Source organism: Nothobranchius furzeri, chromosome 11 (assembly GCF_043380555.1).
Source record: "Nothobranchius furzeri strain GRZ-AD chromosome 11, NfurGRZ-RIMD1, whole genome shotgun sequence".
Classification (NCBI taxonomy): domain Eukaryota; kingdom Metazoa; phylum Chordata; class Actinopteri; order Cyprinodontiformes; family Nothobranchiidae; genus Nothobranchius; species Nothobranchius furzeri.
The window spans coordinates 38887242-38914464 of record NC_091751.1 but is presented as its reverse complement, the minus strand read 5'-3'; the positions used below and the strand labels follow the sequence as shown (position 1 = coordinate 38914464).

At 42.2% G+C, this 27223-nt stretch overlaps 2 protein-coding genes across 4 annotated transcripts in view; one reads left to right on the top strand and one right to left on the bottom strand.

The window, feature by feature from the left end:
- LOC107383443 (arylsulfatase I) overlaps window positions 1-27223 on the top strand; it is a 93682-nt gene that overhangs the window by 51941 nt on the left and 14518 nt on the right. The window lies entirely within an intron of this gene.
- LOC107383444 (neurofilament heavy polypeptide) lies at window positions 851-26199 on the bottom strand. Of its 3 annotated transcripts, XM_015956053.3 has the most exons (15): window positions 25816-26199; window positions 19752-19886; window positions 16646-16698; window positions 16030-16163; window positions 15798-15940; window positions 7980-8381; window positions 5629-5733; window positions 5461-5557; window positions 5152-5183; window positions 5038-5074; window positions 4378-4812; window positions 4129-4297; window positions 3823-4055; window positions 3698-3756; window positions 851-888 (listed from the first exon to the last, which is right to left on the bottom strand). In XM_015956053.3, the coding sequence occupies exons 2-15, from the start codon at window positions 19854-19856 to the stop codon at window positions 862-864; spliced, it is 2031 nt and encodes a 676-aa protein (XP_015811539.1). In that variant the 5' UTR covers window positions 19857-19886; window positions 25816-26199; the 3' UTR covers window positions 851-861. The 3 variants fall into 3 exon arrangements, with proteins under 3 accessions (XP_015811539.1, XP_070397644.1, XP_015811540.1); XM_070541543.1 differs by lacking the exon at window positions 25816-26199 and having other exon boundaries at window positions 19752-20201; XM_015956054.3 differs by lacking the exon at window positions 25816-26199 and having other exon boundaries at window positions 5503-5557; window positions 19752-20201.

Here is a 27223-nt window from a genome sequence, read left to right as displayed (position 1 = left end):
GTGCTTTGTCATAAAGTAGTACCAAGTCTAAAATGACATCTTTAAAACAGCTTGGTGTGTTGCTTTCTGAGCTCTTTTGACCTTTGGACCTGTGGAAATTTGGGCAACAAAAACCGATCCATTTTAACACTAGCTCTACCTTTCACTCGTTCGCAGGTGGAAAATGAGGTCCAACCTCGCAGTGTGGGTCCAATCTTATCTCTGTGGCCCACCTGTTGACTCCGTTTCTTGCCACTGTCTTTGGCATGTGGGAACTTGCAACACAATGACTAATCCAGGGGTAGCTATAGCGCCCCCTGGCACCGCCACTGGTGACGTCTGCTCCAAGGAGGCTTCTTTCAAATATGGTGTGCCCCAGGACTTGGCCAGCTACTTTTTCGCTTATAATTGATTCCTCTAGGTGTCGTTTGTAGAAAATATGGCCTGTCCTTTCATTGTTACGCGGACGATTGTCAAATTTATGCTCAAGTCAAAAGGGTGGCAGGCATTCTACAGTGTCTTGAGGAGGTCAAAGTGTGGATGGCTGCCAATTCTCTGAGCATAAATGAGAACAAGCCTGAAATGACCTCTTAATGGGGCATCAGTCATTTCCCCTTCCATCTAAGAAAACTGACTCAAGCATGCATTTATCACCTCGAGAGTTGACTATTCCAATGGTGTATATATCGGGGTGAGTCAGGGTTGTCTTTTTAGACTACAGTTGGTCCAGAATGCTGCGGTGCGTATGCTAATGGGCACCCTCAGGTCACTCCGGGGGGGGGGGGGGGGGGGGGGGGGCATATGTGACATTTAATTGGCAAAACATAAAAATTACAGTCACTTATCATAAACTTCTGCTCCTCCTCCTTACCCAAGTCTGTTCTACTTCTTATTGAAGGACTTCTTTTTCTGTGGAGGCAATCAAATGTCTTAAACACCATGATTGAGCCCCTGGACACAGGAAGTGGTCTTCTGTGTGGAGTTATACTTCCTGGTGTTTTAAACAATACATCACCTGTTTATAAACCTCTACGTTTGTTACCTGTGACAGTTTGTTTATGCTATTTGACTCAAACAACATCTGAACCACAACGGCTGTAACACCTTCGTGGCACAGCTGTTCAGTTAAACCAAACAGCATCACTGACACATGTAGAGGATTACAAACAGGTAATATAGAGTTTTAATTACCAGGTTGAGCAGCTCTCTTGTCTGGGTGTGTTTGAAACAAAAACTCAGAGCAGATTGGTTTCTAACTGTGTCTAACAGCAGCATAGAGAAACAGAGCGGTTGGTCTAAACTATTTTTATTGGTGACAAGTTATTGAGATCAAACTAATTAACTTCATTTACTTATCACCAATTAAACCAGTTGAAGTAGATCAACTGCTCTGTTTCTCCTCGCTGCTATTAACCCGGTTTCGCACTGCAAGCATCAGCGGAACGGAACAGCAGCGGAGTGGCTCACTCGTGAACTTTAAAGCGGTCCTTTTCACACCGGGGGAGTCTTGGCCGCAGCACGACTTCCTCGCTACTCCTCGCGAGATTCTAAAATCTCTCGAGACTTCCGACACCTTCCTCAACGAGAGATCACAACCCCCGCGAGGAATCACACCGTTGCACTTCTCGAAAGAAACTGGTGGTAAACAAAGCCGTTTGGTCACATGTACTGACGTAAGTTATACATAACATTGCAACGTTGCATTTTATTTTGAAAATAACTGGGGATTTTACACTGAAACCGTGTGTGGTTTCCTGTCTTGCACTTTGTGAACTGTGGAAATTGATGTGTCCCAAAAGCGGCTCACTGAAAAAATAGAACTCGATCCTATCTTTAGCGGAGCGGCGTGGCATGCCGCTTCTGGGACGCTCCTGGAAATTGCTGCGTCGCAGCTGTTCTGAAACACTCCATAGACTACAGGTCCTTCTCAAAAAATTTGCATATTGTGATTAAGTTCATTATTGTCTGTAATGTACTGATAAACATTACTTTCATATATATTAGAGTCATTACACACAATTGAAGTAGTTCAAGCATTTTATTGTTTTTAATATTGATGATTTTGGCATACAGCTCATGAAAGCCCAAAATTCCTATCTAAAAAAAATTTGCATACTTCATCCGACTAATAAAAGAAAAGTTTTTAGTACAAAAAAAGTCAACCTTCAAATAATTATGTTCAGTTATGCACTCAATACTTGGTCCGGAATCCTTTTGCAGAAATGACTGCTTCAATGTGGCGTGGCATGGAGGCAATCAGCCTGTGGCACTGCTGAGATGTTATGGAGGCCCAGATGCTTCGATAGCGGCCTTAAGCTCATCCAGAGTGTTGGGTCTTGCGTCTCTCAACTTTCTCTTCACAATATCCCACAGAGTCTCTATGGGGTTCAGGTCAGGAGAGTTGGCAGGCCAATTGAGCACAGTAATACCATGGTCAGTAAACCATTTACCAGTGGTTTTGGTACTGTGTGCAGGTGCCAGGTCGTGCTGAAAAATGAAATCTTCATGTCCATAAAGGTTTTCAGCAGATGGAAGCATGGAGTGCTCCAAAATCTCCTGATAGCTAGCTGCATTGACCCTGCCCTTGATAAAACACAGTGGACCAACACCAGCAGCTGACTTGGCACCCCAGACCATCACTGACTGTGAGTACTTGACACTGGACTTCAGGCATTTTGGCATTTCCCTCTGCCCAGTCTTCCTCCAGACTCTGGCACCTTGATTTCCAAATGATGTGCAAAATTTGCTTTCGTCCGAAAAAAGTACTTTGGACCACTGAGCAACAGTCCAGTGCTGCTTCTCTGTAGCCCAGGTCAGGCGCTTCTGCCGCTGTTTCTGGTTCAAAAGTGGCTTGACCTGGGGAATGCGGCACCTGTAGCCCATTTCCTGCACATGCCTGTACACGGTGGCTCTGGATGTTTCTACTCCAGACTCAGTACACTACTTCCGCAGGTCCCCCAAGGTCTGGAATCAGTCCTTCTCCACTATCTTCCTCAGGATCCGGTCACCTCTTCTCGTTGTGCAGCATTTTCTGCCACGCTTTTTCCTTCCCACAGACTTCCCACTGAGGTGCCTTGATACAGCACCCTGGGAACAGCCTATTCGTTCAGAAATTTCTTTCTGTGTCTTACCCTCTTGCTTGAGGGTGTCAATGATGGTCTTCTGGACAGCAGTCAGGTCGGCAGTCTTACCCATGATTGCGGTTTTGAGTAATGAACCAGGCTGGGAGTTTTTAAAACCTCAGGAATCTTTTGCAGGTGTTTAGAGTTAATTAGTGGATTCAGATGATTAGGTTAATAGCTCGTTTAGAGAACCTTTTCATTATATGCTAATTTTTTAAATAGGAATTTTGGGTTTACATGAGCTGTATGCCAAACTCATCAATATTAGAAACAATAAAAGGCTTGAACTACTTCAGTTGTGTGTAATGAATCTAATATATATGAAAGTCTAATGTTTATCAGTACATTACAGATTATGAACTTTATCACAATATGCTAATTTTTGAGAATGACCTGTATAATTGGATTCTATTTGAAGCGGTGCCGCTTCGCTGCCGTTCCATTCCGCTGATGCTTGCAGTGTGAAACTGGGGTTGGACACCATCTGATAAACCGATCTGCTCTGAGTCTTTGTTTCAAACACACCCAGACAAGAGAACGGCTAAACCAGGCTAGCAGGTGACTCCATCCTAAAAGAGTGTAAGGATGATTCTTACCACAGAAACAGCTGGAGGAGTTTCATCAGGCTCCACTTGGTACTTTCTTCTGTCCTGCTCTGGAAACATCAACATGCTTGGTTATTTTTCTACCTGCTAATGAAGAAAAAAGCTTGAGGTCTCACTTGTTTTCTTTGCAGGCGTTGGATTGTCTTCTGCCCCTCTCTTCTTCTTCTTCTCTTTTGAAGTCATAGTTGAGTCAGCTTCAGGAGCCTCCGCTGATCTCTTTGGAAGGTGGTTTTCCTTGGATGAACTTTCTTCATGCCCCACCTTTGGCTTCTTCTTTTTTCTCCTCTTTAGAGTTTCGTGCTGCTCAGCCTCGGCTCTTTCGGGCGTCTCTTCCTGGATCAGCTTTTGTCTGAAACACAAGTTTGAAGCTTCTGTTGAGTGAGATGTTGTCTAGAAGATGCTTCAGAACAACAGATACGGACTTTTTTCTGCCGGTGAGGTTCTGTCCTGCAGACTGGCTGTTGCTCTTCGTCTTAAACCTCCTTTTCATCATCTTGTCTTTCATCTGAAGTCTTAATCTCTTCCTCCGGCTGAGCTTGGTCCTGAGGCGTTTTTTCTTTTTGGTCGAGGAGAGCGCTGATGAGTTTCCATCTAAGCAAGAAGAAACAAACAAGCTGTTCAGGTTGTGTAAAATGAAAACACGGATTCTGGAACAGGTGTGTGAAACTCACCTGTGACCTCTGATAGCTCATCTCTGCCACCCTCTAGTGGTGCTTCTTCAGACGGCAACTCCTTTTCCCATTTTCTCTTTTTCTTTCTTCGTGTTGATTCTCCAGGGCTGTCCTCTACCCCTTCTCTCTCTCCAGCTTCATCTTTAATCTTCTTTTCCAAAGGAGTGGCTGCAGTTTGCTCTTCTACATCGCCTTTCTCTCTTTTCCTTTTCTTAGTCTTCTTTTTCTTCTCTGGAGTTACTTTTTCACCCTCCCCTTCTTGTTTTGCTTTGCTGCTCAGAGGAGTTTCCCAGGGTGCATCAGTGACTCTGGGCGTCTCTGTGCCTTTCTTCTTCTTCTTCCTTTTGGGGGTTTTTGCCTCTTCACAGGTCTCCTTCTCAGCTGGTCCTCCGTCGTCGTTCTGGGTGTTCGTGATGATGGAGACGTCTTCTGCCTCTGCAAGGATTTAGTTGAAAGATTCTGTTACTTCACTTCTACCTTTCCGCATTAAAACATTCAACCCACATTTGTGTTTGTTGGATTATTTTTATGGGCAAACACCTGCAGACCATACTGGTCCAGTTAGTTTAACTGGAACTGAGTAGAGACAAATTGTAAGTAAAAGATTTCTATTGTAATTAAAAACCACAGAACCAGATGATTTTGGTTCTGAGGCATTACCTGTTAGAATGACGAGGTCAGCTGGGTCCTCCGTCCTCTGGGGAGACAGAAGCCAGGATGCAGCAACAAATAATTTAAATGACTGGTTTCAACTTTGCAAATACTTGAATTTACCTCAAACGTCTCCTCTTCTTGATTTGCAACGTCTGAAAATGATAAAAATCTTTAGTGATTTTTATCTTTATAAGAAATAAGCTGATGCACACCAACAATAACAACAACTTTCATTAAACTTATGTGGGTATAGAACTAGATCGTATAGAACTAACTCAACGTCAAGTTTATGGGATTTTTAATCTGGTCTCTCTGGGTTTGAGCTCCAGATTAACACTTCTGGTTTAGTTTATGCAGATTCTTATGTTGCATGTATTGTTTCAGTAGCATCCAGAACTGAGGACTACTACGATCTGAGCCAATCGTCACCTGTCGGCGTGATGAGAACCCTGAACGACTGGCTGGTCTTACTTGCAGGAGGTGGGGCTTCACTTCCTGCCATCAGGTTTAAATAGACAGGTTGAGCCTGAAGGACAAATCAACATGTTAGCAGGAGGCGGGCTCTGAATCCAGATGTTTTTATTTTTGCTGCCGTACCTCAGCAGCTGTGTCTTCCTCAGAGGACAGAACCTCCTGAGAGCAGAACGTCGTGGCAGAAGCTCCATCTGAGAGGACGAGAACGTTTTCAGCAGATTTTGGCTCCTGAAGAGAATAAAGCCTTTAATAAATAATAATAATAATAATAATAATAATGCATTGAACTTCGATAGCACTTTTCAAGACACCCAAATATGCTTTTCACACACTCACATTCACACACTGCTAGTGATGGTAAGCTACTTGTAGCCACAGCCGCCCTGGGGAGGTCTGACAGAGGCGAGGCTGCTATTTGGCGCCGTCGGCCCCTCTGACCACCACTAACACAGGCAAGTTGGGTGAAGTGTCTTGCCCAAGGACACAACAGCAGGATACCCCTGGCGGGAGCAGGAATCGAGCCCATGACCCTCCGATCATGAGGCAACCCGCTCTACCACCTGAGCTTCTGCCTTTAACGTAGTTTAAGCATCTCTCTAATGTACTTTATTGTACTTCGTAGATTTAACAGCTGGAAACAGCGCTGTTTCTAAAAGGGATATTAATACTGTAGCAGCAGTCTGTATGTTGTTGTTCTCTACCGACCCCACCTGAAGAAAAACCACATTTTTATTTTATGTAGCCAAATGGCAAATTCACAAACCTCCATATACTGATCTAAAGCCATGGTTCTCTATGGTTAACAGGTCGAAGACCTCAGTTGTGCTCTCTAAGGTCTTCATGTAAAATTACCTGGGGGGTGTTACGTTGTTGTAATTTTTAATAATCACTTCCTGGTTCTTTCAGGCTGAAATTAAAAGGTAAAAAATGTTTTGTTGCTTATTTACATTTAAATGTTTCCATTAAATGAAAAAATTCTGTGAAAATCTGCATTTTGAAACTTTTCAGTTTAACTGATTTTAATTTGTGGAGAACCCTTAACACAGAAGTACAGATATTAAAACGACGTTCCACCAAAAAATTAAAAGTTTGTTTGTCAACATATTGGTTAATTTGTTCAAGGCTGCTTTAAAGGCTCCTGCTTTCATTCATTCACACACACACACACACACACACACACACACACACACACACACACTAGGGCTGGGCGATATGGCAAAAATAGAATATCACGATTTTTTATCCATGAATAGCATAACTTCAATTGCGTATTAAAGAAGAGAAACATTGAATAAATAAACATTTATACATATTAGGGATAATCAGCACAGTGCTAACACACTTATATTTTAAACTCACACCAGAGATGATAAAAGCCCTGAGAGAAACAATTACAAAAATCAGTTTTTCTCGTTTTTCAAGTAACTTAACATAAATTAAAATCGTAAACATATTTAAAGTGCAAACATGTCAATTACAAACGTATTGTGCAAACATTAACTTGTTCAAAATACTATGTAGCTCCCAGTTGCTCATGTAGTGGATAGTTAAGCTTAAATACAGCTCTGATGTGCGGCTGGACCAGAGATCGCTTGTGGTAGCAAAAAACTGCGCATTCTGAATATTTTCTGCAACTCTCTCTTTGCATTCTGCGTACATGCGCGGAATGGCGGTGTTCGAAAAATACTTGCGGCTGGAAAACTCGTAGCGCGGATCCAATGTTTTTATCATTTTCTTAAATCCCGCTCCCAACTGTTCGCACGGGACACAAATATTTAACCAAGTGGTACGTCAATGCATCTGTCACGTTGTTCCATCGTCTGCTGTCTCTGTGGTAAGGAGTGAGTTTTGTGAGGGTTTCTGTTAGTGTTTGCTGCCTGGAAGAAGCACTAGCCGCTGCAGCTGCAGCCGCAGGCTTTTTAGCTTTAGCTGCCAGCTGGCTCTCGTATTGTTTGGGATGCTTTCTTTTCAAGTGATTAAACAAGTTTGTGGTGTTGCCATCACTTGCCTTGACGCTCTCCTTGCAAACTTTGCAAATGACGTTTCGCTGCTCTTTGTCATCTGGTGAAAAACCAAACCAGTTCCTTATAACGAACGAGGCGTTCCTCTTCGGAACAAAAACCTCGTTGTCGCTCAGCCGCGGCCGAAGCCATGTTTGTTCACACACAGGTGAAAACAAGCGGGACACTAATATATTACTATGACTCACTCTGATTGGTTAAGGGTCAAACAAAGGCGTGTCATTCGCCGGAGGTAAGTTCCATTTTCATTCAGAGGCAGAAATTCAACAGCAGAGCTGTGAATTGTGATAAAACGGTCTCTCAAAAATGACAGACCGTCAGATGTGTAGATCGTAAAACCGTCTAAAATCGTCATATCGCCCAGCCCTACCACACACACACACACACACACACACACACACACACACACACACACACACACACAGAGTGGAGGTAAATTCTGCAGCAACTCACCTGCCTCTGGTTCTCCTCGGGCTGAGTCGGTCTGGAGTCATGTTGAAGGTGTTCAGGTGTTTCCTCCGAGTCTGAAGAGGAAAAGCTGGAGCTTTTTTTCTTGTTGGAAGTGTCAGGAGGAGTATCATCATCAGGAAGAGGAGGATCAGGAGGAGCATCACCAGGAAGACGAGGATCAGGAGGAGCATCACCAGGAAGAGGAGGATCAGGAGGAGTATCACCATCAGGAAGAGGAGGATCAGGAGGAGCATCACCAGGAAGAGGAGGATCAGGAGGAGCATCACCAGGAAGAGGAGGATCAGGAGGATTATCACCATCAGGAAGAGGAGGATCAGGAGGAGCATCACCATCAGGAAGAGGAGCATCATTGGGAGCTTCAGCAGGAGCTTCAGGAGGATCTGGCTGCAACATAAACCATAGATGTAGTTGAGTTAGCAGCTGCATGAACACATAGATGCATTTAATTCTGCTAAAGAAAAACTAATAAATCATTTTTTACTGGAACTTAGCTAAATCACATAAACGATGAGCTGCATCGTAGTTTTAATCCCAACATAATCAGGATTAAAAAAATAATTCACTTCCCATCAGCAGCAGGGCCATGCAGAGACCTCTGAAGGGGCGGGTGCTCAAAGTTAAAAAAGGGGCACAGAGAGCAAAATGTGTAAACAGATTCATGATCCAACAAGTTTGAAAATTCAGATATTGAGAACCTTGGGTTCAAACAACATAATATAAACCAGGAAAAATATGTCATTTAGTGTAATTAATAGAAGGTAATGTTAGTTCATAAGTCATTGTTTTAGTTTTTAAAGCTGACTTATCTACAGATGTTACAACCATATTTTGATCCAAGTGGTTTGATTCTTGATCATCTCCCAGTAAGGAGTCCTGTTCCGATACCAGCTGGTAAAGCCACTCATCCAGGAGCACACTGAACAGTGTTCAAGATTTAAGATCATTTATAGTCATTGCACAGGTGTACAACCCAACTAGCTTAGCGCTCACTACAGACAGCTCACATAACCATAAGCAATGGGGTTCTACTCCTAATCCTAACCTAGACTAAAGGTTAATCAACACCATACCTCTAAAGCAGGTTTTAGGGTGCTTAGCATTGTGTGGACCAGCAAAATGTCCCCACAATTGTTATGTTAAAGTTAAAATGTGTCCACTTAAACATATGAAGACAAGCGTGCGCACGCACACACACACACACTACAGCCATCATGGTGCTGATCCAGAATATTTCCTTCATTATGGAATTTCTTGTTAAATGCAGAAACCTTAATCTCTGGCTTAAATTGTCTTTGGTTCGTAGCTTTTCAACCCCTATTATTATTATTATTATTATTATTATATTGGCTGCATGGTGGTGCAGTTGTTAGCACTGTTGCCTCGCAGCAAGAAGGTTGCAGGTTCGAAACTGGGCTGCGGCCTTTCTGCGTGGAGTTGCGTGTTCTCCCCATGCATGCGTGGGTTTCCTCCGGGTACTCCGGTTTCCCCCACAGATCACAACATGCCCTACAGGTTATAAATTGTAAGTCGCTTTGGATAAAAGCGTCTGCTAAATAAATAAACATATTATTATTATTAGCTGTTATACTTATTAGCTGAGATGTTTATGACTTCAGAAAAGTTAACTTTCACTCCTCTTTTGACATTTTATTTCTTGCATTTGCTCATGATCTATATTTCCGTTTGTCTCTCTTCCTCCATCTACCTGCCTGTCAGAGCATTTAACCACTGGTTGGTCAGCTGCTGCAGGAATGCACACGGTGTCTGAAAACTTTTTTTTAAATCCTGACTGAGCTGGTGACACGCGGTGCGGCTCTTCGTGGAGCGTGTGGCAGACTGGACAACTGATTTTTGAGGACAAACAGACATTTTTCAGAAATCTCGAAGATGTCGACAAATGAATACCCATAAAATTTACCATATGCACTGTAGCCTAGAAAAAAGTGCCGGTAAGCTGAAAGGTTATAAGTGGTGGCGGTACTGGAACCGGTCCCAAGAACTCTGTCCCCAAAAATGATGAGTCTGAAAATCTGATCATCATGATCAGTTCCTGATGACCGCTGTTTCTCCCTCCCCATTGCACCCAGCAATAAATAAATTGGCCCAACAACTCAGCTGAAACCAGTTCTAACAGGATCACATACAGGCCAGACTGAACATGCATCTGTGGCCAAAGCTTCATTCTCTTTCAATCTCTCTTTTCTGCTCCACCTTTCCTGGCCCGTCCAACGGCCGGGCCACTAGGAAGTCTCCCATTTCTCTGGATTAGCGGGTCTGCCACTGCTGAAAGGTGAAGCCGGTGTTGTGGCGTTTCCCTGTGGAGACGTACCCCCAGACAGAAACAAATGTATGCTGACTCAGTCCTTTTCTAGGTTTCCCTTTATAAACAAAAGCAATCTTAATCCTCGAAACTCAAAAATCTTCCTTTCCTGTTTTGTAACAGAATAAAAATTTGATTTCTCTGACCTCCGTTTTCATTTCCTGCATCTGGTGCCTTTCTCAGCGTCTCAACTTTAAAGAGAACGCATCTTCCTTTTAAAAACACGCAGAGATGAAGACATGTACCAAATCAAAAACATCTTTTGTTTCCTTTTAGGATCAATGTGTCCAACATGTGCAGCAAATCACCCGGAGGTCAGATTTCATTAAACCGTCTGGAAAAAACAACCAGAGAATAATCTCTGCTTCTGATTTAGCTCTGCAAACATCTTTGAATCTGCTAAAACTTCAACTGTCGAGAACAAAGTTATCTGGTACCCAGCCGTGGTGGGAAGAACTGCTGGAGGCTGACGTCATGGTTACACAAACACACGTCGTCTCTGAAGGCTATCGTTCTGTCACACAGACGACCAAGCTGTTATCAGCGGCATCAGTGGATGGAAACACACACACACACGTAATCTAACAACAACAGAGAAGACCAACAGCTCCAGGACCTTCAGTGTGTGTGTGTGTGTGTGTGTGTGTGTGTGTGTGTGTGTGTGTGTGTGTGTGCGTGTAACAGACACATTATTACACTGACTGGACACCAGTTATGCATTTCTATTCACGACGGCTTTATGCTGCTCTGATAAACTTCCTACTGAAGTCTGTAAACTCTGGATTATTTTCCATTATCACGGTTTAGATCTTGGTACCGATAACTGATGTGGGTCTCCACCTGATTTTTAAGGCTTCGAATGCTTCTCATCAACATCGCACAATTATAATTATTAAATTAAACTGAATAATATCCCACATGAGGGACTTTGCAGGAATGTGGAAATCCCCGAGCCCGTGGGCAGCGTTTAAGAGGTCCTCCATGATGAGACCGTACCCGGCTGTACCGATGCTAATGTGTGAGCGCCATAAAGGACTCCTAGGAGAAATGTGTTTAAAAGAAGTTTCAGTAGCTCCACATGCATCCAAATAAATGTACAAAGATATATTTTATATTTTAACAAATATTACTGAAGCCTTGATTTACAGGCTCCAATGTGTAAAAGACGCTTTTAAAAAAAATCTGCCATTTCTCTCATTTCTTCAATATTCAGATCCAAATAATCCAGACTACAGTGGAGTTTAAGGTGTTGCAGTCCAAGTAAATATTTGTTCGATCAGTCACTTATGAAAATGCTCTCTAACCCCATCATTAGCTGCAGAAAGGAAAGAGAAAGGAAAAAGCTAGTCTCTTCTACGTCATAAGGAAAATTTGTATTCATGGCCCCGCCCACCTTGGCTTGGGACTGCCCACAGGAAGGAAAAAGCAGAGCGCATCTCAGTTAGAAGCTAAAAAGTATGAAATAAAACAACAAAATTATCCGGCTGAAATAACAGACTTATTATAAAAGGCTCAATAATATGCATTAGATTGGTGTTTAGTTCCCTTTTTCCCATCTGATATGTATAGTAAACATATTTTTAAATATTTGACCTACATTTCAGTAACATTTTAGGTTTGTATTAATAACACTCATCTTAGTCAAAATAACACATAAATATATCCAGTAAAATATAATGCATTTCATTAACATGCATTTGTATTGGAAATGCTAATAACATTTACTTTCTGCTGCTATCAATGTAATGATGGCATGTCTATTATGTACGGGTTGGCAATAATCCAGTTTAAATTATGTTCAAAGATCGAAGCGTTTGTGAATTATATTACAACGGCTTGCCGTACTTCCTGCAAATGTGACTCGTATCTGCAGCGGTTCTGATCTGTAGCGCTGCAGGATGCAGGATAAACAGGATGGTGGGGACTTTTCATCCGCTTGTAGAGTTTAGTCTTTCTTAGTTTTACCATCATCATATATTTTTCTGTGCGCCACTTGATCGTGAGACTGCTACCTGTTAGCTTTAGCATTAGCCAATCTGTGTGTACCTGCACTTTTGATTCCAAACTTTGGACCGGTTCTGCATTTGCTAGTTCCTTTATTTTCCTCCACTGCATCCAGATGACCACACTGTGCGCCAGTAAAAAGCATTTTTCTTACACGTAACTTACTTTTGTTCAATAAAAGTTCTGGGGAAAATAGTAATTCAAAGATGTTGCACCAGTTATACATTTAAAAATAGACACACACAGACGTTGTTTGTTTTTTTTCATCGTACTGTACAGCCCTACTCTGATATGGAAGAGTCTGGGGGAAAATCAGGACGTCAATTGAACCAACCATAGATATGTACTAACTAGCGAGAAAAGCAATTTTTGATCTTCTTTGTCTGCAGTGGTTTTAGTGTTTTTGGGAGCACCGCTGCGGATTAGGGCTGGGCGGATCGATCTAAAATATCGACAGTATCGATCTAACGTTGGTATTGAGTATTTCCTAGATACCTGCGTGATGGCATCGATTCAGTTTCTTCTAGCCTGGCAAGCCATGACGTACTCACCGCTACAGATGTCGGTCAACGAGGCAGTCCACCAAACTCTGTCAAAGAAGATGCAAAACACATCCTTTTCCTAAATAAACGTTAGTACTTCTATCTGATCTTGACTCAAACAAAAGCTTAAGTCATAATAGTCTAAACTTGATGTCAAAGCCATTTCAAACAAGCGGCTGACCGCCGACTAGTCACGTTTGTTTTATTTCCAAAAACATCCCACCTACTTAGTGTAGCGATTGGCCCATGAAATCTATATAACGCCATGATTGGACTAGAGCCCTGCACGGGCCTAAAATCTGAGCCCGTGTCCGGCCCGGCCCGAGGGGGTGGAGCCCCTGCCCGACCCGGCCCAAAAAGGTTTTCAGGATTCTCTGGCCTGACCCGAGCCCGACTTTTTTTTAACCAACTAAATGAAAACAGAGTGCGTCAATCCTGACCAATGTGTTAAAAGACATGCAGGATCCAATCAATTTGTTTTTCCCTCATTTACCGTCACGGAAAAACTGTTAAAAGCAGGGCTTGTGTTGTGTGGACCGGATAGTTCCCGTATTTGACAGTTTATTTTGACGGAGAAAGAATAGAAAGAATTACCCCGACGCATGCAGACGAACTGACATTTTATTCGTTATGCACATCGCAGACACACCCAAGAAAAGATTCCCATCTGAACATCTGAGCTGGACATTGCCCAGCGCAGCTCGCTGTCAGCGCGTACATACGGTGCACAGCGAGCTGAAGATGTGGAGAGGGGCTTGGAGCGCGTTGCAGAACCAGAGCGCATGCGGGAAGGTTCCTCCCACTGAAGCGAGTGTTTTCCAAACCCGGTCTCTCAGAGAGACTTGTCACTTAGAAAATGTTCCCTGATTATGAAACTTTGGTTGAATAGCGCTTGTTCCTGTCTCCAATGTGGCGACACATCCAGGAGCCGTCTGAGGAGAAGCCCAGAATCTCACATCCTCTTCAGCTCAGGAAGCGCCTATGATTACACACAAGCGTGACGCGTCAACCCGGTCTCACAGTAAGACTGGGTTGGAACTGTTCAGGTTTACGCAGACAATCTTTACATAGAATTGACTTACAGATATAAAATTAATTAAGTAAAGTATAAAGCATTTTATTTAAATATCCATTCATTATTTTACAAGCACAGAGAGCCGCGGGTTGCCAATCCCTGGTAAAATGACATGTTGAGGACTCAATGCATCTCTTTTATTATGAGGTAATAATTTCTCCGAGTTTTGCGGTTGCGGGCGGGAGTAGACATGCACTCTGCGGGAACGAGTTTTCACAGCATCTGTCTGCATTCCTTCCTTTGTGGGGGGTTGTTGTTAGCAGCTTGAAGGCTGCCTTGGCGTCAGATTTGGATAACAAGACTTTGTTTGGGTCAGGCAGAGATAATTTTCCTCTCTACCTTCAGTCTGTAACCGATCATTCAAGTCCTCCAGTGAAGCCAATTTAGGTTTTAAACATCTCCACACCGTCCGGTGACCCTCTCCGAGATGACATTCATTTTGTGCACTAACACCGGTAACGCAGCTAGGACATTGTCCAGCTTACGATTCACCTCGAGTAACGTCCCAGTCTGTGAGGCATCCGCCCGGGCGGTGCTCTCCGTGGGTGCGGGTCGCCCTCCAATCGCTCCCATCTTCCCAAATTTCCGGAAAACCAGATATCCTCCCACTACAATCAGAAGAAATCCAGTGATCATCAGGCCAAACATCCACATATCTTCGACATCCTCAATGGACAACAGAGAGGCATACGATCCTCTATTCTTTCCAGGAATCGAGCAAATGCCCCGCTGCGTGTGTCCCTTGAGGGCAAGTGGGAGCCCCCTCCTCCGTTCTCATCGTAGAAAAAATTTTATCAATCGCGTTGAATGACCAGTTAATTAAGTCCATCTTCCAAAAAATAGGGACTTCCAGAAGAAATGCAGAGAAGCGCTCTGTAGGCAGACAGGACAAAGAGCCTTGGGAAAAAAGATAAGGGAGCAAGAGCAGAAGCGTCTGTACTCTGCGAGTGCCAGAAGAAGAATTTAGGTGTTTTAAGTGTTTTTTCAAAGACTTTGTTTGTTAATGACTTGATTTGTGATAATCCTGGCTGCAGCAAGAGGATGTTAGCTTAAACAAGTCAACTCCTAATTATTAAAATCATCATACTGCTCGAAGTACAGGACGAGGAGGAGTAGCGACCATTTTTCCTTCAGACCTATTAATCAATTAATAGTTACAGTTCTTTTTAACATTGTATTCTTGGTTTTCCTAATCCAGATTGCAAAACTCTAAAACCACTCGTTTGTGGTTTCGCCCACCAGGCCCTTACTGAGTTTTTGAATCAGATCTCAGATTTTTATCTGATTTGGTGCTAAATACTGATAAGACCCAGGGTTCGGTCCATCCCATGAAGTTTCTCTTAACTCATTCACTGCCACTGATCACTAAAGTTGTCGGTTGCGTTTTTACAGGGCGGGCCTGGGGACGAGCTTGCACACCTTGAGTAAACATCACGGCTAGTTGATTTCCATCCATGTGTGTCACGCGTCACGTGATCAGGATGCAGACAATCCAGGGATTAGGAAATCATTTTTGGACAATTGTGATAAAAAATGGTGAACATGAACGACTTACAATTAAAATTTCAGTCCAAAAACGATAGATCCCTCAGCCCCAATGCTCAAAGTTCAGATTTAACAGTTATGTTATTAGTCCGATTTTGGCATGAAAATAAGGTGGAAATTGTCTGGATATCAGCCATGAATCTTTGTCTGAAAACCAGCAGCACACATTGGCCATCAGCTGACCATGTCTCCTACATATCGGTCGACCTCTAATCTCGAGCCACCAAAATAAAACAAACATGTCTGCCTTGACCGGTCCTACAGTGGCCTGTGTTGTTTGATCCTCCAGACTCATTCTGTATAAAAGATCTCACCTCTTTCTCTGAGTTCATCTCTTCCTTCTCTTCTTCAACGTCATCGACAGAAGAGTCGATCTTCTCGCTGTCAGTCGTCTCTTTTTGGGTTTCATTAGCAGCATCGGTTTGACTGGATGACTCAACATCACCCGTCTGACATTCTGGAAGAAGAAATTAATGTTTTAATCCGAGTAACGGAGCTCAGACCAATAAGGATGAATAAAGATGTAAGGGATCCAGCGATACACACCAATCAGAGGCTTGATGTCTGCGTCTTCTGTCACGGTGATCCGTTTGGTTTCTGCAGACTCGTCTTCGCCGCCAACAGCTTCCTGCTTGATGCTCCTTTTCTTTAAATCTTCTGTTTCTTCTGACTCCTGAGTCCTACAAAACAAACACGTTTTAATTCCCTCTGATGAGTGTTAACAGCTGGTTTTCTATAATTAAATGATGAATACTGTAATATTTATTGAGGAATATTAATATACTTCAAAGTTAATTCAGAAAGGACCTTTTAAATCACATCTTCAGGCCTATAAAAATATTTTATCTCAATTCACAGAGAAACTTAATTTTAACAAGACTGATGTCATTTATCGCTGCCTGTTTAATCCCCAGGATGACTGGAGTGTAGGTCAATCCCAGAATGCACTGGGGGGCTAGGTTTGGTTCACCAGAGGACTCTCACTGCTGCTCAGACACAGTTTATCCAGCCTGAGCTGTCTGGGTCTGTTTTTATTTATTTTGGCTTCACAGACGGGCTCTTTATGTTAACTCGAGCTTCGGTCTGACAACACAATCCATACTGTGAAATACTAGAAAGTTCCTGTGTGCTCAGATCGGTACGGTTAGCTCATCTGACTTACTTCATCCATCCAGCGTACATGTCATGCAGGTTGGTACTCTCCTCTGTCTCCGACTAAAAAAAACACACAGCAGCTTTCAACATTACCATTCTGTTATTTATTTCCATATTTCCCTTTTAAACTCACCTGAATAAATATTATATTACACACACTCACTGGCCACTTTATTGGGTACACCTCGCTAGTACCGGGTTGGACCCCCTTATGCCTTCAGAACTGCCTTAATCCTTCGTGACAAAGATTCAACAACCTACTGGAAATGTTCCTCAGAGATTTTGGTCCATGTTGACATAATAGCATTACACAGTTGCTGCGGATGTGTTGGATGCACATCCATGATGTGAATCTCCCATTCCACCACATCCCAAAGGTGCTCTATTGGACTGAGATCTGGTGATTGTGGAGGACATTTGAGTACAGTGAACTCATTGTTATGTTCAAGAAACCAGTCTGAGCTGATTGGAGCTTTATGACGTGGTGGAAGTAGCCATCAGAAGATGGGTGCACTGTGGTCATAAAGGGATGGACATGGTCAGCAACAATACTCAGGTAGGCTGTGGCGTTGCAATGATGATCGGTTAGTGCTAAGGGGCTTAAAGTGTGCCAAGAAAATGTCCCCCACACCATTACACCACCACCACCAGCCTGAACCATTGAAACAAGGCAGGATGGATCTGTGCTTTTGTGTTGTTGATAATTCTGACCCTACTATCCAAATGTCGCAGCAGATATTGAGACTCAGACCAGGCAACATTTTTCCAATCCTCTATTGTCCAATCTTGGTGAGCCTGTGTAATTGTAGCCTCAGTTTCCTGTTCTTCGCTGATAGGAGTGGTGCCTGGTGTGGTCTTCTGCTGCTGTAGACCATCTGCCCCAAGGTTCCATGTGTTGTGCATTCAGAGATGCTCTTCTGCTTACCTTGGTTGTAACGAGTGGTTATGTGAGTTACTGTTGCTCCAACCAGTCTGGACATTCTCCTCTGACATCAACAAGGCATTTTCACCCACAGAACCGCCGCTCACTGGATGCTTTCTCTTTTTCGGACCATTCTCTGTAAACCCTAGAGATGGTTGTGTGGGACACTCCCAGAAGATCAGAAGTTTGTAGCCCGTCTGGCACCAACAACCATACCACGTTCAAAGTCACTTAAATCACCTTTCTTCCCTGTTCTGAAGCTCGGTTTGAACTACAGCGGATCGTCTTGACCAGGTCAACATGCCGAAATGCATGAGAGCCATCATGTGATTGGCTGATTAGTAAGTTGTATTAATGAGCAGTTGGACAGGTGTACCTAATAAAGTAGGCAGTGAGTGTATATAAATAATTAAATCAAATACTAACATTTATGTAACCCAAGTATTACATAAACAGAGAGAAGCTCTATGTGCCCCATGAGTGCCGCTTCTACGACACCAGATGTGACTCCTTACATAACACACACACAACAGGGTGTGTGTGTGTGTGTGTGTGTGTGTGTGTGTGTGTGTGTGTGTGTGTGTGTGTGTGTGTGTGTGTGTGTGTGTGTGTGTGTGTGTGTGTGTGTGTGTGTGTGTGTGTGTAAGGAGCTCACAGCAGCAGTCAGACAGGTTTGGTTATATAGGTTAGTGATGCTGCTGTGATTCTGTCAGAACCTTTTAATGAGGACACATTTATGAATGGCTGAATCTTGGTTGACTGGAGTTGAAGGTTCCTCGGGGCAAAACTAAAATACTTATTCATCACATTCTTTCAACGTGTGTGTGCAAGAAGAATGAAGCAGGACTCATGGTTTAAAGACGAGTGTTGCATCTGCACACCAACAATAAAAGTTGGAGTTATGAAAACACTCATTTTGGGGGTTTTGATTATTTAAGTAAATTTAAAAATCCCTGATAAAAAGAAGTTCCACTAGATTTTATGTCAAAGTTCAAACTAAAAGGCTGTAAACAGACAGGAGTTTGTTCATTTAACTTTGCAGTTCAGACTATTTCCCACGTTGGTAGTTCTGTGTGGGTCAGAAGCTATTGAACCAAATCAATCATGAAAGTTAAAAAAAAACTTTTAATTTTGGGTGCAACATTTTATTTTGAATCGTTATTTTTGGGGGGGGGGGGGTGGTTGCCGAACCATTTGTGTTTTTTGGTAGGCGAGTTCAGGGACGTTTCTGGTAGAGGTAAAGGTGAGATACGATGGCTCTGTCCTCTTAAACGTACAACAAAAACCCTTTAAAGAATATACGGCGACTGTTACATCACAGAAACATTAATGACATTGAAATGGTCAAAGTTCACCATACTTTACGTTGTTCAGAGGACATGTTAAAAGAGAAACGGTGTGATGTAAAGAGACGTTGTGGAGGGATCTCTGATATTTTACCAGCACCAGAACATTTTACAAATGTTGGTTGTTTAGTGACATCCTTTCCTACCGAGTTGCAACCAATCAGCATGGGGTAACGGCAACTCCCGCCCAGCGACCATTTTGGGCACATTTCTAAAATAACCGAAGGTCTGATAAAATTACCCGTAAGTTACCTTAGAGGAAACAGGCCAATTTTCCCAGTCTGTGGACTCACCTTCACTGCTCTTTGATGCCAACAACAACGAATCATCCATATGGACGGGTGCTTTTACTTCAGAATAACATTTTTCTAGCTCGTCTGATTATTTTTAATTTAAGTACTCTATTAATTATAGATCTTTGAGATGAATTAGAACAGATATAGAACATGTCAGAGCTGGAACTGTATCAGAAACTGGTATCGGCTCTTGTAAACTAAAGCGATGCATCTCTAAAAATAAATAACCACATGTGGGGAACAAAAAAACACCCTGAGATTAAGGTGATCTTTAAGCAGCCTGACAAATACGTTTATATGTATTTTACTATGTTGGTCTGTAGCAGCAGACCTGCTGGTTTTAATGACCAAGCAGCTCCTGGAACATTTCTTCTGGTCTCAGAACACCTGAAGCAGCTGATGTCAAACATCAAGCTCCTTCCTGCTTAATTCATGGGATTATATAATCTGTAAAACCTTCGAATTTTAGTGTAAAATCATCAAACTAAATTAAAACTTCCCTAAGTCAGACCAATGGTACCAGTGGGCTTCCCACAGCAAACTTCTCACCTGAGTCACGTGTTTTTCCAGCGCCTTGGCGGCTCTCCGGTAGCCGTTAACCTTCAGGTGTTGGTAGATTAAAAACAGAAGCGCGTCGTCGTCCTCCGAGGCCATGTCGTCCCGCTGCACCGAGTGGAAAACCGGCTGCAGAAACACGAAATTATCCCAGTTAGTCACAGTCCGCTTCACGCTCGCTATCCAGCAGCAGCGGGCGCACGTGCAGAGGTGGTACCATCGACATAAACACACACGAAATGCATCATGGGAGGTGGAGTTTACTTCTAAACATCACAAAAGCCTCAACCTGAGCTAAAAGTTATGTTCGACAAAAACAAACATCTTTTGTTGTTGATTAAAGGCCAACTTTAAACTAACTGACCACAGATTTAGTCTTTTAAACACACTTCATCAGCTATTTTGTATTTTTATGTAAATATAATTAATATATTTTTAAACATCTGGGTGAATATAAATCAGTCACTGTTCAACAATCAAAGCAAGCTTTTAGTTAATTAAATTAATAGATTAATCTGGATGTTGTGTCTTTTAAATAACATTATCTTTCTTTTTCAGTTCATTTAAAGAGCAAGTCACCCCCAAATAAACTTTTTTTTTGCTGATAAACTAAATAAACGAGTGTCTAATCGTGCTGCAGACACGTGTAGTCAATAATTTGGCACTTCAGTGCATCTTAGTTAAAATTTAAATATTCTACCTAAAACTGGTAGTGTTGTGCCATTGTCAGGTAAAAACTCTGCACTGTATTTTATTTAATTTAAATCTGCCACTGCTATTGGCTAAGAGGTATGCTATGATGTAAACTGGTACATTATGATCTCACAATGCTGTCGTGAGCCTGTGTGTGTGTATTTGTTAGCAGCTCCACCTTCTCGGTTTGCCAGGCAACAGCGTTTGTTGCATTTTTCAAACATGAATTGAGAGTGGAGTTAGACTCTGGTAGAGGTTGACTTGCTCTTTAAGTTTTATTTCTAAACAACATAAATTACTGCCTGTTGTCTTTGAACAATAACATTTTTAGCTAATTGATTAGAAATACAACAGTTGATGTTTGGACACTGTAGTGGCAGTTCCATTGTCAACTCACTTCATATTTTCCAGCTTCAAAAGCCACTGCTGCACTGTGGTAACGTTTTGTACGCAGGCAGAAGAAGTTCAATGTCCAAACTTGAAAGCTGCGTTTTCTTCAAGGTTTATTTTCCAGGTTGGCAAGCAATAAAACACAGATCCTGTTTTCCATTGTTTCCTGCTGCTTCTCCTGCTCTGGTAAAAAAAAAAAAAAAAAAAAAAAACATACGCCCACCCCAGTGTATGCTGGTCCTATACCAGTGCCTACTCGTACAAAATGACCCGATGATTTTTCCTGGCTGACTAACAAAGGTAAACAACAAAACAAACTACAAAAATAAACAAATATCAATCTACAAAAAAACTTCATAAATGCTTCAAACATATAAAATGCTTCAAACATATAAAGTGAACTAATCACAAATTTAAAGAAAATACACAAAAATAACACAAATAAATAGCTCCAACACTCCGGCCCCTAATTGTGCATGGAATCACAATTAAAGTTCTCAAAATAAGGAGCTTTTTCCTCAAAACATGCTCTTAGACCTTGCTGATATCTTGGTTTTCAGGAAGATGCTTCCAGTAGCAAAACAAGTTTTGCAACAGGTCTTTCCAAAATGCTGGTCTTCGTTTGTAGTCGCACCGAACGGACCAATCCTTTTGTGTCTTGGTTCACGCTTAAGACCTTTGCTGTTTTGCCTTGTCCAAATCTTCTGGAGTTAGATTTTCTTGCTTCAGAGTGGACTTAAATCTTTCCATGTTCTTTTCTACCTCTGTCTTTTGAGTCTCCAGACTGGCTTTATTTATGTCGGTAGCAACAGCAACAAACTCCTTTCTCTTCCGTCCCAACAGCAGCAGGATCCTTTTCAGCTTTAAAATCCAGGCCACAGAGGTTTTAAGTTTTGTCCAAGATGAGAAGTAATGAATCAGTTGGTTTGCAGCTTCTTCAATAACACTCATAGTCAGGTCTTTTTTGACCTCAGGGTCATCTACAGAAATTGCACTGTGATCGACATCCCGTTTAGGCCATTCGTCCTCTGACTTGTAGAGAAATTCTGGACCATGTATCCATCTTCCACCTTTAAGGAAGTCCTCCGCTCTCAGGCCTCTGGATCCGTCATCTGCAGGGTTTTCCTCTGAGGAAATTATCTCCATCGGTTCACATCTGTTGCTTCTCTAATAACAGAAATTCTGTTTGCAACAAAGGTGTTAAATCTTCTGGTTTCATTGGAGTTGTACTTCAGTACAGTGGTACTATCAGTCCAGAAAAGAGATTTCTCCAGCTGTATTTCCAGCTCCTTTTGCAGCAATTTGTTTACTCGGGCTGCAAGAACTGCAGCAAACTCCATCCTGGGGATTGTAGTTTGCTTCAGAGGAGCAACTCTAGCTTTTCCCAGAATAAAGGCCACATGTGAGATGTTATCCTTTTCCAGTCTTAAATAGGACACTGTTCCATATCCGTCTTGACTTGCATCTGAAAATTTAATGAAGTTGAGCTTTGTCTGGTTTTCCAATGGAACTTGGTTTGATGCAATGTTCCACTTCAAAGGTTGAAATCAGCTGAAAATCGCCCAGCCAATTACGCCATCGCTTGGAGAGAAAGTGGGGAACAGCTTCATCCTACTTCAAATTCTGTTGACAAAGTTCTTGAAGCAGCAGCTTAGCTGGCATAATGATGGGAGCCAAGATTCCCAACGGATCGTGAAGAGAGCTAACCACAGACAACATGCCTCTTCTGGTTTGTGGACGATCCTGCACAGAGGTTCTGAGCTTGAACTGATCTGTTTCTGTGCACCACTGTAAGCCTAGTGCTCTCTCAACTGGAAGTTGATTGTTGTCCAAGTCCAGATTCTCAACTTCAGTTGCTTTTCTTTCCTCTGGGATTGACATGAGCACAGTGTGACTGCTGCTGATCCATTTGGAAAGCTGGAATCCTCCTTTAATGCAAATATCAGTCAGTTGCTTCACTATCTGCATTGCATCTTCCTCTGAAGCAACAGATTTTAAACAGTCATCCACATAAACATTCCTTTTGACTGTTTTGACCACTTCAGCTGGATACTGCTGTGCATTGTCATCTGCAGACCTCTGCAGTGCATAGTTTGCACAGCTGGGTGAAGATACTGCTCCAAACAGGTGCACCTTCATCCTGTACTCCTGTGCAGGCTCTGCAGTGTCACCTTGAGGCTACCAGAGGAATCTTAGAAAGTCAACATGCTTTCCTGAGACATATACTTGGTAAAGCATGGTGTTGATGTCAGCCATTATTGCAACAGGTTCAAGCCTAAATTGAAGGAGAAACCCCACCAATGAGTTTGTGAGGTCAGGCCCCTGTAGAAGCTGACAGTTCAATGATGCTCCTTTGTAAGTTGTTCCACAGTCAAATACAACTCTGCTTGCCTTTTGTGGGATGGTACACTCCATGATGAGGAATGTACCACACATTTCCATCACTTTTCTGCAGCTCATCTGCCGGCACAGCTTCAGCATGTTCCTTTTCTAGCATGGTTTTCACACATGCAGCGCAATCCTTCATGTAGACAGCATCCTTTTCGAAATTCCTTTTTAGGCTCTGAAAACGCTGATGTGCAACACAGAGGTTATTTGGCAAGTTAGGACCTTTTTTCTTGAAAGGTAAATGCATGTGGCAATGATTTTCAATCAGCTTTATTGAGCTACTAACAATGTCCATGAAATGCAGATCTTCTCTGGACATTTCAGTCTGCTCCTCTGAGGATCGTTCATTAAAATCATGATTGTATTGCTGAACCAGCATTTCTTTAAGATGCTCCACACAGATCCTATTGGCCGTTGTAACAGTGCACTCATTTTTGTTTCTGCTGTTAACTCCAATGCGCAAAAGACCATCCATGACCCAACCAACTTTGGTCTTTACAGCATAAGGTCCACCATCCACACTGTTGATCAGCTCCCATGGCTGTAGAGCATTTGAAGCATCAGTTCAATCAGTAGCTCCACATCTGCATCAATGTGATGGAGCTTGAAGAGTTTCAGATGAGGCCACTGATCAATATCTTCCTGTTTGGGAATATTCACTGTGGAAACTGGCATGGACTTTTGAGTCAAAACATCTGGTAACTCAATGAACTCCTTTACCTCCAACCCAGACACTTCCAAACCAGATACAACTTGTGCATTAATGATTTTATTTTGACTCATTGTTCTCAGCAGAATATTTGTCCTTTTACCTTGTACAATGTTGCCTTAGTTTCTGTGCAAAATGTACCTGAACTTCCAGGATCCAGAAATGCACACGTTTGTACAATGTTTTGCTCTTTTGACTCTTAACTTGAACTGCAACAATAGAAAAAACTGCATCATCATCATTTTGCTTCTGCATTATGTTCACGATATCCTTCTGACAGTCTTCGGCCAAAGGTGAACATGGACGCAAAGTTTGCTGCGTTGCTTGAGCTGGAGCATCAACCTTTTTCATTTTTACTTCCACTTGAGGTTGATGTTGTTTTTGTTTGGGTTGGACTACTCATGGTTAAAAAGCAGGATTTATAACAGAATGATCTTGTTCTTTTGGAGTAAATGTGTCTGCATTAGGATTTAGCTGAGTCAGCTTCTGTATGTGGCCTCCTTCAAAATAAGAGTTCATTCCATCCGATCGTTTTGAACCGCAAACTGAGTTTATTTCCAAAATGTGAAGCTTTGCATTGGTTGCTGCCAACTCTGTTTCCAAAGCTAATTTCTCTGTTTTCTTTCTCAGCCTTTCCTCTTAATCTTCAATCAAATGTTTTTTCTTTAACGCAGCTACTCGCTGCCTGATCAGCTGCAGCCTTGATGCATGCAGAAGACGTAGATGATCTTCTGGATTGAGAAGAGGCTTTTGATCGAAGTTTTACACTTGAAATATTGGAGACACTGTCTTCGGGGTTTATTTCATCTGGACTTTCAGCAACTTGATCAACAGAAACATCTGTTTTGTTCTGAAGGGATTGCCTGCTTCCTGCAACCAAACCTTTACTGTGTCCTTAAAGAGCAAGTCACTCCAAATTAACTTTTTTTTTGCTGATAAACTATATAAATGAGTGTCTGATCGTGCTACAGACACGTGCAGTCAATAATTCGGCACTTAAGTGCATCTTAGTTAAAATTTAAATATTCTGCCTAAAACTGTCGGTGTTGCACCGTCGTCAGGTAAAAACTCAGCTCTGCATTTGAATTTAAATCTGCCGTCGCTATTGGCTAAGAGGTACACTATGATGTTAGATGGTACATTATGATGTCACAATGTCGTGAGTGTGTGTATTTGTTAGCGGCTCCACCCTCTCAGTCTGCTAGGCAACAGCATTTGTTGCATTTTTCAAACAGGAAGTGGGAGTTGAGTGAGAATCTGGTAGGGGTGACTTGCTCTTTAAATTCAGAGAACGCTTTCACCTTGGGTTTGAAGTACACAGCTTGTCTTTTCAGTTCCTCTTCTGACAATGGCAAACTTAAAATGATTCATGCACATCTGCTGCGTCTTGATAGCATTTAATAAATTTGGCAAAATCAGATGACACTTCAACATTTTCATGTGACGTCATTAAATTGGATATTTTCTCCATGTACTTTGCGCTTTGTTTACATATTGAACTGTTTTTCTTGGCATGTTTTAAAGTAAAGCTCCAAACCTTTTGGTGTGAATTTTATATTTCTTTTCTCTTTCAGCATTTGAGTGTCATCCTCTTGTTTACTTTTGACATCAGACATTTTAGCAGTTTTATTAATTATTTCTGTCACTTAAAACTGTACAGAACTCAGAGAATCCTTAGCATAAAGCACAGATGCTTTTCTTTGTCTAGGATTGTGTAGATTGCAGCAAGCAAACATTTCCACAAAGGGCGTTGTCACCTTTCAAACATCCAATTATGCATCGGCTTGGCACATCATCAGTCTTTGTTTGTAGTAAAATATTGTCTTTAATCTTCTTTTACCGTTTTCCTTTACGGTTTAAACAACATTTTTCACTCACCAGCTTTGATGAGTCAGCGACATGATGACCCAGGCCTGAAGCAGGAAGTCTTAATTGAATTCCTCAAAAAGGATCAGATCCAATCTTTTGTTTGATGACGATCCTCAAGATCCACCTTTGCAACATGTCCATCAGGGAGGAAACATTCCTTCTGTTCCACGGGCTGGGTTTTTTTTTACTTTATGTAGTGGCAGTTCCTTTGTTTGTCAACTCACTTCATATTTTCCAGCTTCAAAAGCCACTGCTGCGCTGTGGTAACGTTTTGTATGCAGGCAGAAGAAGTTCAATGTCCAAACTTGAAAGCTGCGTTTTCTTCAAGGTTAATTTTCCAGGTTGGCAAGCAATAAAACACAGATCCTGTTTTCCATTGTTTCCTGCTGCTTCTCCTGCTCTGGTAAAAAAAAAAAAAAAAAAAACTACACCCACCCCAGTGCATGCTGGTCCTATACCAGTGCCTACTTGTACAAAATGACCCGGTGATTTTTCCTGGCTGACTAACAAAGGTAAACAACAAAATGAACTACAAAAATAAACAAATATTAATCTACAAATAAACTTTATAAATGCTTCAAAAATATAAAGTGAACTAATCACAAATTTAAAGAAAATACACAAAAATAACACTAATAAAGTATAAATAGCTCCAACAGACACAATAATAAATACACAGTAGATGATTTAAGAAGAATAAACCCAAAGTGAGACAGGACCAGGGTCAGGGTTAAGTTGGTCAGAGTCCCAAAACAACACCCTAAAAACCAAGGTGACCAATCAGAGCACAACACTTGGGAGCTTCTAAACAAAAGATCTAAGACTGTAGATCTATGAGGACCGTGGCCAAAATCCAGCAGGATGACATAGATGATAAAAATTGGGACAAAATCTTAGAAAATATAAGTTTTTAACTACAGAACAAACACAAGAGGAAACACAGGACTCCGTTTGAGAGGACTTGTAAGCATAGGCGTCATTTTAACCGGGGACGCCGGGGACATGTCCCCGGCAAAATTTGTGATTGGCAGCTGTGTCCCCCCCACTTTCAAAAAAGCCTGCTGATGAGGATTTTTGTTTTACCAGCTCAGATCTTATACCAGGGGTCGGCAACCTATTCCCATCAAAGAGCCATTATTACCCGTTTCCCACAGTAAAGAAAACACAGCAGTAGCCGCAGCGTTGTGGGCGGAGCCTACCCTCAGACAGCAGAGAGCTGCTCACAACCAGGTGACAGCAGCAGGTACCGGTCGCTCGCATGGACATCGCACCGTGGGGATTCAACACCCACACTTTTCCAGCTGTTTTGCTCACCTCCACACCAGTCTGGTTTCTTTATGCCGCCGCATACTCACTCTGTTTGCCTCATCTCCTTCTTCACCTCCCGCTTCTGACAGCCAATGTCGGGTTTCCAGGA